Source organism: Archocentrus centrarchus, chromosome 9 (genome assembly GCF_007364275.1).
Source record: "Archocentrus centrarchus isolate MPI-CPG fArcCen1 chromosome 9, fArcCen1, whole genome shotgun sequence".
Classification (NCBI taxonomy): Eukaryota; Metazoa; Chordata; class Actinopteri; order Cichliformes; family Cichlidae; genus Archocentrus; species Archocentrus centrarchus.
The window spans coordinates 18,290,821-18,300,573 of NC_044354.1; the positions used below are offsets into that span (position 1 = coordinate 18,290,821).

At 38.2% G+C, this 9,753-nt stretch overlaps 1 protein-coding gene across 1 annotated transcript; it reads right to left on the reverse strand.

Annotated features, from left to right (window-relative positions):
- Positions 1 to 3,171: 3,171 nt before the first annotated feature.
- On the reverse strand, positions 3,172 to 9,746 carry smn1 (survival of motor neuron 1, telomeric). The gene is made up of 8 exons (XM_030738399.1): positions 9,607 to 9,746; positions 8,907 to 8,978; positions 8,706 to 8,825; positions 7,723 to 7,914; positions 7,041 to 7,217; positions 5,979 to 6,053; positions 3,500 to 3,607; positions 3,172 to 3,325 (listed from the first exon to the last, which is right to left on the reverse strand). Exons 1-8 carry the CDS (start codon positions 9,652 to 9,654, stop codon positions 3,272 to 3,274), a joined length of 846 nt encoding a protein of 281 aa, XP_030594259.1. The 5' UTR covers positions 9,655 to 9,746; the 3' UTR covers positions 3,172 to 3,271.
- Between the last annotated feature and the right edge of the window lie 7 nt (positions 9,747 to 9,753).

Genomic DNA, 9,753 nt, shown 5'->3' on the forward strand with positions numbered 1-9,753 from the left:
TTTATTTATGAGCATCTGCAACAGAGCATGATGACCCAGCAGGAATGTGAATCATAATTTGTGCCTCTTCTGGACCTTCTGGGTCAGAAGGTAATTGAGGATCTTTCTCACTGACACAGAGGTCACATCCACAAAAAGAGACAGGGGTCTTCATCCAGTTGAAAAGGACAAAAAAAAGCAAAAAAAGAAAGAAACCAGACACTCATCAAAACTCAGACCCTTAGAGTTACTGTATGAACTGGTTACCGTTGTTGTGGGTCATCGCCACGAATGTCTGAAATTCTGCACATCTCGTCTGAATGCTTCAAATTCAAAACCCTTTTCTTGTTCCTCTTTCTTTGATAAATTGTGCAGTTCAGTTCGGATATTTCAACTATTCACTCGCAAAAGATATGGCTGGGCTTAGTCAGTTATCCTTTTTCTGCATTCACATACTTTGAATACACCCAACCCTGACCTAGTGTATCACCTGAAATTATGCAAAAAGAAAGAGAAAAATCTGAGATACCCAAAAAGTCATGTAAAGCTAAAAAGCCTCAGGCTGAAAATCAGTGCAGTGAAATACGAGTTTTAGGCAGAAGAACAGAGCTATTACTCCCTGTGATTTCCCTATTATTTGCAGCATAAATGCTTTAATATATAATATGTAATTAATTTTAAAAGTTCACAGTCAGGCATCTCAGTATCACGGTTTGCTGGCTTTTTTTGTTGTTGTTTGTTCGCTTCTGTCTGAATCATAAACACTTGTCTGTCTGGTGATAATAAAATATTAATTTTGTGATCGTTTGCAGACACTCGTTTACATTCTCTGAAGATAGGAAATATGTAAATACTGCTGCTTTTTAAATACTGTGTTTCAGCCACATTACTCAGGTTGGTGTGCCATCCCTGCTGTGAAACAGCTCTCATAGACACTTTAAATCTATGCTTTAGCATATAGAGCAGATTCTTACTAATTATGCAGAATAGTGGAAATTTATAAACACTTTCTTGCTTTTTGGTGTTAATGCCACAATTTTCAACATGTAATGTTGACTGCAGTGAATGTTTGGTGCTCTATCTTTGTAGAAAAAGGAAAAGGAGTTTTGCACAGCTCCTGTTTCTCTAAAACCCCCCAAAGTCTCTTATCTAAAAGCAGGTTGTTTGTTGATGTTGGGAGCTTGGGTAAATAGCTAAAGGCGCTGTAACTCATGCAGCAATATGATCTCACTTGGATGTCTGTCTGTTTCCTAGAAGGATCTATGTGAAATGCAGATTATGTTTACATGCCTCATGTAGTTCTGGTCAGTAGGGGGTAGACAGTCACAGAGGGGAGCGGTGCTTTCCCAAGCAAGGTCTGACCCCCTTTCAACTCCTCACTGGTCTCCACTGAGCCCTTTGGGCAGCTCAGTTTGCTGCAGAGTCAGGCAAGCAATGGGCTTATGTGCACGCCTCGCCGTGGCAGATTTTAAACCCATCTGTAGGGAAAAGATATGTCTGGTTTATCACCCCTCATTTATAGTGCATATTCTATTTGTAAATACCACAAACTACATTTTCTCCTGTTACCATCCCTCTTTCTTCTCCCATTTTCTCTCTTTTGCCCCCGCACATGCATGCAAAATGGCAAAAAACAAAAACTGACTGCTGCAGTGAGAATCAAATACAGCAGTAAACACTGGCAGTCACAGTGGGCAATAAAATGCCGACCACAGCCAGTACACAAACAAAGAGGCTGCTCTTCTGTCAAGCAATGGCTATGGAGCAGCTGGAGGAAGATCACATGGTATTAAAAAACAGGAGACAATCATGCTGTTACAACCTATCACAAAACCATATTCTGTTGAACCCTCTCGCGCTCAGACACACACAAATTGCTCACCACTTCAGAAAGAATGAGAATATAAAGTAGAGGAAATATGTTCATGAAATGAAAGCAGTACAGGCTCAGCAGCATGATTGTGGCTGTTGCCACTGTAATTGCATGTGGTTTTCTATGTTCTAAATATAAACTTGCACAGTATCTGCAACCATTGCCATATTTCCTCCTCTGTTCCTGCACTACTGAACTTAAAACATTCCAGCATAGTTTTCAGGACATAGGCAAGAAAGTGGCGAGCAAACCTAAAGTCATCATTATATAAAATATTAGAGTCTGGAAACAACACCTAATTTGTGGCAACATGCAGTTCTGAAATCGAGGTGCCCTTTCTGGAAATATTTTCTTTTTGATGTCCAAAAGGATTTGTCAAGTGTAAAAGGCACTCAAACAAAAACAGACAAATTAATGACATTGTATCGGAACTGCTTCAGTTCTTGGCCGGGATTCTGCAAGTCTCTGAAACGTCGACCTTTTAAGTATTTCCTCATTTGACGCTGATGGTGCTGGAGAGCGCTGACACAGGTCTAAAATCTCCTATTGGTTTTAATTGGGTGATGGTCAAGGCCATAGCATCTGACTATGTATTGATCCAAACCATGATGCCGCCAGTTTTTTTTTTCCCTTCAATTTGTCTGTATTTGTCACTGGTCCTAATGTCTCAGTACTTTTATTAATTAATCTTTATCTGCACGGTTCACTGCAGTAGTGTCGGTAGATAAAACTGTGCCTTCTATCACCCTGAAATATGTATCTATGTGATGCAAGCTGAAAAAGATTATGATGGATGTGATTCTATATTGGGTTGTCGATGAGGGAACACCTCGGGGAAAACTCTGAGCTCGAGTCCAAGGAACATATTGGAACGATCCTCTGAATTAACAGTGTGGAAATCACCAGAGGGACTAAAACAGGACTGAAGTCTGGCTTGCAATAGAATTCTAAGCATGGCAAGTACACAGTATAAAGACTAAAGGATGCAGAAAAGGCTCCTTTTTATGGCTGTGATTTTGTACAGGATTAAAAACCAGCCTATTATGTATTCATGCCACATTTCCCTATAAATGCATTACACTAGTCTGACTTCTACTGGACAATATTTGCCATTACAACCATATGCCACTGAGTTCATCAGATGCGCAAGCATGGCTAAAATCCAGTAATCTTTTTTTGCCCCTTTGTAAAATAAATTGGAAAATATCTTTTTAATAAGTGATAAAATGGTCATTATTAAATAAGTACAATGCACAAAAATCATTTTAAAACATGTCTTTTCTAGCATAAAAAAACTAAATGTAAAAACAGTAACCTGCTGTGTTCTCAGTCTTTATTTCTTCTATTTACAAAGAATACAAAACTTTCTTCCATGAAGTCATATGAACAGACAAAACAACGAGCGGGGAGGCTGCCACTTCATTTGTGCTGTTTTGTCCAGTTGGAAGCTTCTTTGCGTCCTTGTTTCAGCCCCTGTATAAAACACAATAAACCCCAAAAGATACTCATTTAAAAAAAAATAACATGACTCCCATATACATGCAGTGATTGTTATTTACAACATAACAAAAGACTGAATCTGTAAAAGCTCTAAATTCCTTTTATATAACCCCTAATAAACCTGCTAGGCTCTGTGTATGTACATACCAGGTAGTATCCTGTGTGATATCCGCTCATATACCAGGAGATGAGCATTGTGCCCAAGGCCTCATCATCCACCATGTCGGGGCTCATCGGTGGTGGTGGAGGAACCATCTAAGGTGGAGAAATCAGCAACATAGTAAGTGTGTTGAGGATGCAGTTGTTGGGGTTCAGTGATTTCATTTGTTAGACGCTAAACGTGTGATGTCACTGATGTTTAATGATTGACATTAAACATCAATGTACAGCATTTCTTAAAAATTTTGAAAATTTGTGAAAAATCAAAAAAAAAAAAAAAAAAAAAAAAAAATCTATGTAGAACATTCTGTAGACCTTGGCCTAAAGAATACTCATACAAAGTTTCAGGAGAATTGGCCAACAAAATAAGGGAGGAGTAGTGATTAAAGTTAAAAATCAATCTACAGTTTCCTTGAAAATTTCAAACATTTTTAAAAATTGTAAAGAGTCAAAAATCCGTCTCCAACATTTTGTAGAATTTTGTCAATGAACACTCACGGCAAGTTACAGAAGAGTTGGCTTATAAATAAGGGAGGAGTAAGCACTGAAGTTAAACATCTGCAGTATGTGCCAATCATTATGCCAATGATATTTTCTCTGATTTTCCTAAATGGTCGATGCAAATGACAGTCAGTATAATTTTCAAGTCATCAACTATTTCAAGTCATTAAAGCATAAATCAAATTTTACTGAACAAACCTCCCAATGACAATATTTTTTCAAAAACAAAAACAAAAACAAAACTCAAAATGCACTGCTCCAAATTATTATGCACAACAGTTTCAAAACATTTTCAAGGTTGCAGCATTTGGAGGTCAAATTTACTGAAATCAAAAGCTATTTCAATCAAGAACACCTTAACAAGCCAAGTTACATGCTAACAGGACCGCCTACTTTGATAGTACCTTCACAATTCTTGCAACTATTGAACTTGTGAGTTTTTGGAGAGTTTCTGCTTGAATTTCTTTGCAGGATATCAGAACAGCCTGACAGAGCTGCTGTTTTGATGTGAACTGCCGCCCACCCTCATAGATCTTTTGCTTGAGGATAGTCCAAAGGATCTCAATAGGGTTGAGGTCAGGGGAGGATGGGGGCCACACTATGAGTTTCTCTCATTTTACGCCCATAGCAGCCAATGACGCAGAGGTATTCTCTGCAGCATGAGATGGCGCATTGTCATGCATGAAGCGGATTTTGCAATGGAAGGCACAGTTCTTTTTGGACCATAGACAAAAGTGGCCAGAAACTCTGTATACTTTGTCAAGGTCATTTTCACACCTTCAGGGACCCTAAAGGGGCATACCAGCTTTTTTCCCATGTTTCTGACCAAAAACATGACTCCTCCTTGCTGATGTTGCAGCCATGTTGGGACATGGTGGCCATCCACTACTCCATCCATCTGGACCATTCAGAGTTGCACAGCACTCATCAGTAAACAAGTCTGTTTGAAAATTAGTCTTCATGTATGTCTGGGCCCACTGCAACCTTTTCTGCTTGTGCCCATTGGTTAGGGGTGACCAAATAGTAGGTTGCTGCACAACTGGAAGTCTCTTGAGGATACTACCTCTAGGTTTGCGGGACTCCAGAAGCCCCAGCAGCTTCAAATACCTGTTTGCTGCTTTGTAGTGGCATTTTAGCAGTTACTCTGATAAGCAGATGAATTTGTCTAGCAGAAACCTTCCTCATTATACCTTTACCTGCACAAACCCATCTGTGCTCTGAACCAGCCACAAGTCTCTTCACAGTACGATGATCACACTTACGTTTTTGAGAAATATCTAATGTTTTCATACCTTGTTCAAGACACTGCACTATTTGCTGCTTTTTGGCAGCAGAGAGATCCTTTTCCTTTCCCATACTGCTTGAAACCTGTGGGCTACTTAATAATGTGGAATGTCCTTCTTAAGTGTTTTCCTTTAATTGGGCTCACCTGGCAAATTCAGGTATCTGAGATTAATGCCAGTGACCCAAAGCGCCCTGAGACACAATACCATCCATGAGTTTAATTGAAATCTCTGACACTTAAAGTCAATTTACATAATAATTTGGAATGTGGTGTATCTTCAAATTTTAAATTTTTTTCAAAAAAATTAATTAATTAAAAAAAACCACTGTCTGAAGCATTTTGTAGAGCTTTGCACATTGATTAATCATACCAAGTTTCAAAAGGGTCGGCCTACAAACAAGGGAGGAGTAGGGATTAAAGGTAAAAATCAATGTACAGTATTTCTGGAAAATTAAGAAAAAAAAAAATCATAAAAGTCAAAAATATGTCACCCCTACTTATTAGTATAGAGTATTTGTGCCAAGTTTCAGAAGATTTCACATATAAATGGCTGAGGTGTAGGGAATTAAGCAAACAGTTGATGGGACAGATGCCAGACGGCTCCATATTGGATCAGCTCTGCTGAAACTTGCCTGCTTTAGCTTTTGATTTTCATTAAGGTAAAAATTGATTCCAACTCACTGGTGGTCCAAAAGGCATCATGGGAGGCCATGGAGGGGGTATAGGTCCGTGATTACCAGATCGCCTGCTGCTCCCCTGATGCAAGATAAAAGGCAAAAGGGTTGAAATCAGCAGACTGTAATCTTACTACCACTAAATAGTACCCAACATAACAAGAGAGGCTAAAAACTATTTTCATTAGGGAATCTTATTTGAACTAAAATAAGGGCAGTCTGATGTCTTCTTCTCAACATGGACATGAATGCCATAGAAACACTGGGCTACAAATTTTCTGTGGTGCAAAATGATTGCATTGATTTTCCATAAGAAAAGTTGTTAAGCCTGGGAGCTGGGACCAGGCAGGTAGAGGAAGAGGTGGATGTGCTAGTGGTGATTATACATAAATCCACTCAGACTGTTAATACAGTGGAGCTGGAAAAGCCAAAGTAAGGCATTTGAAATAGCTTTCCCAAATGTGTATCAAAAATATGTGAGGCTATATGTGAAGCTTGCTTCACCTAAAGCATGTGGTCACAATGCAAACATGCTTAGGGACATTTGACCAAATTTTGTGCTGAGCTGTAGGTATAAAAATTTTTTTTTAAATCTTTGTTGATTTCAGGTCGAAGATGAATTAAAACTTGTGTAATGAGTATTACATTCATATCCAAAGATATAATGCCTTGTAAGCTTTTAACCTGAACAGAGAGGGTGTGAAGGCTCAAGGAAGGAAGGCTTAAAATAATGTACATTATTTTTAAAACAAATTATTTTCTGCTCTTTATGACTGGGTCCACATAAAGATGGTGGTTTATTAAGGAAAATTCCACTTGAATTTATTGTGGTCCAGTCCTTCTGTGATAAATGCCAGCTCTTGTTTCTAGTCCACCACTGTTCTTTACATTATAAACACTTTGCTTAAATTTCATCTTACTGACTGCAAGAAACATTCAACCTTTAATCAAAAAATTCTTTATTCAAAAAATTTAAAAAGAGGAATAATATCTATCCAAGTAGCCTGTTACATCATTTTGTTGGCAGTCTAATAAAGAACTGAGCTCTCTAAAAAGCCTTTCTTCTTACCTGTCTGAAAGCATGCACTGGAGGTGGTCCTGGGGGAAATCCAGGAAAACCAGGAGCCCACACAGGAGGTGATCCTTTGTGAGCCTTGGACTTGTGGGACTTATTGTGTGACTGACTGTGCTGGTTTGGAGTGGCTGACCTGTCACTCTCCTCTGTTGATGATTCTGCTTCATGCTCCTACAGATTGCAAAGATATAAAGTTTTATTCATTCTCTCACCTTTTATACCATTGTGAAAATCCATAAACATATCTGAATTTGGGAAGCGATAAAAACGATTCAGGCAAATGCAGAATGAACCAGATTATCTTACAGTCTTAGTTCTAAGTTTTAATAGACGAGATTTCCACAACACACCATTTAATAAATATTATGTGCAGTAATTAAAGTTCATCTCACGTTGTCTTTGACTTTAACTGTCAAATTTATACTGTTATAATGACTAAATTGCAGCCAAAACCAAACCTGAAAAGAAAATGAATAACTTGGCAATTATTTAATCCTGATTTGGTCCCAATGTTCATTTTACCATTTTAACATTTATGGTGTGGATATCTGAATAAAGAAAGACAAATCTGTGTGTAAATTGTACTGGGGAACAACAGTATCATTGTCCAGTGATTAAAGTGTTCATTGTATTGTGTTATTTCTAATTTATTTATTATTTATGTGCACTAATTTACCTTGGTATTTGATTCCTCATCACCCTCAGAAAACTCTGAGAGCAGGTCTTGAAGATTCTGCTCCTCTTCGTTGCCATAGCCTGTATAAACAACTATACAAGTGCCTCTCTTGTTGTCTATAGAGGTGATGGTGGCTGCATAAAGCTGGCCATCTTCTGACCAGTAAGCCCTGCATGAGTCCCCAACCTGCCACTGTGACACAACATAAACTGTAAATAAATGATGCGTTGGTACGTTGTCCCAGAATTACCAAAAGGGTATGGTTGTGGTGACAAATTTACAGACACTCAATGGCATGAATGTCATGGTAATTTGGCCCTTTTTCTAGCTGTTGATTTGAGGTAAAGTTGAATAATTTGGAGGTAGTCCTCCTTCATTATTCCACCCACTTTGTGCAATGTACCAGTACCACTGGCAGCAAAACAGCCCCAAAGCATGATGCTTGACAGCTGGTGCGGTGTTCTTAGGTTTGAAAGCAATTGACAAATCTCCTTCTTAGATCTTCACCGAGTTTCTGGGATTTTCCTTGGAATTTTTTCTATGCCATCATAGACAAAATACCAGTTACAGTCATTCATGATTGCTAATGAGAATTAATGGCCTTGTCAAGTTAAAAGGCATTGCAGAACCTTCAGCACCACTTATCAAAAGATTCAAGTGAGTGTATGTATATATTTGAGCCTGTATGTATACTTTTTGACCCTGTGCAGATTAGAGAAAATCCCAAATAAATTCAAATCTGTGCAAAGACTATGCTGTACAATCATTCCACCCTGAAAGAAGAACGGTTCAAAGAAATCATTAAAAGCCCCAAATTATCATAACATTCATACAAGTGATGAGTGTATGTAAACTTCTGACCACAACTGTTGATGAAAGGCAAATTTAGATCACTGAACAATATTGTCACAGGTATCAAACATAAAATTATTCAACTCTAAACTGCTTCTCCTCCATATGTATCTTTACTTCCAGCTGTTTACCTCTTTGTCTGGTGGTGCATTGTTTCTTTTCCTACTCTGGTTCTTTTTGTTGTTCTTGCGTTTCTTTCCTGGTTGGTTTTTCTTAGAGGCTTGTGGCTCATCTTCAGCCTTAAGGGCAGTCTAACATACAACACAAGAAGAAATGCTTAAGCGGCAAATATCAACATTTCACATTCAGATTCTGCAAAGATCCCATTTTACCTTGAAAGATGCAACTGCCTTGTCATAAGCCTTTATCAATGCAGTGTCATCCCATATGTCCGAATCATCACTCTGGAAAACAACAAATTTTGAGCCTTTACAGAAGAAGGTGAAACATTAGGTGGTTAAAAAAAAAATACCAGTAAATCAGATTTAAATTTACAGAATGGGCCGACATTTATTCGTTGTGTCACAATAAATGTTAAAAGATAGTGTGATGAAGAGTTCAAAGACTTTAAAGCAGTCCATTTATCATTAATAATTAATGTCTTTCCTTCCTGGGGAGGTAAATAACGCACAAAAAATTAAAATAAATAAATTATCGTGTTGGCTTTTGTATCAGCCCTAACTCCACAATCCTCATCAGGTATTCAAAATCGGTCCTTCCAAAACACAGAGACAGGATACAAAAAAGGTTTTAGGCTTATTTTACACTACACCTCTGTCTCCTGTGCACTGCTTCAACTCAACGTGAAACAACTTTGTAAAGTTATTTTAAATGTTTCATTTAATGAAGCACATCTGGTATATTGTGTATTTCCGGCTCTACTTTTCTAAAGCTTTTCTATCGAACTTAGCCTAACTCCGCGTTGGTTTGTAGCTTTTAGCTTCATAGCTCACCGCCTCGAACAAATGTACAGATAGCGTAAACGCTTCATATCTATCATGTTCTTATGCTTTATAGTGCATTATAACTCGCCTGTCCAGTTCCGCGCGTAAAAAGCACTTCGCTGCATCCGTTCGCCATGTGAACAAGTGCTGCATTCACTGCTAGCCGCTAATTTCTAAACAACAATCTAGCAGCGTGCGTCGTAAATTGTGACGTACAATATAGCGACGTCTATAT

Bases quoted from the DNA above. Each gene is read 5' to 3' on its own strand.
- smn1 (XM_030738399.1), bottom strand. From the start codon at position 9,654: ATGGCGAACGGATGCAGCGAAGTGCTTTTTACGCGCGGAACTGGACAG. The intron at 8,826-8,906 runs GTAAAATGGGAT...GTTGTATGTTAG, and splicing joins AGGCAGTTGCATCTTTCAAG to ACTGCCCTTAAGGCTGAAGA. The intron at 3,326-3,499 runs GTATGTACATAC...TGTTTTATACAG, and splicing joins ATCACACAGGATACTACCTG to GGGCTGAAACAAGGACGCAA.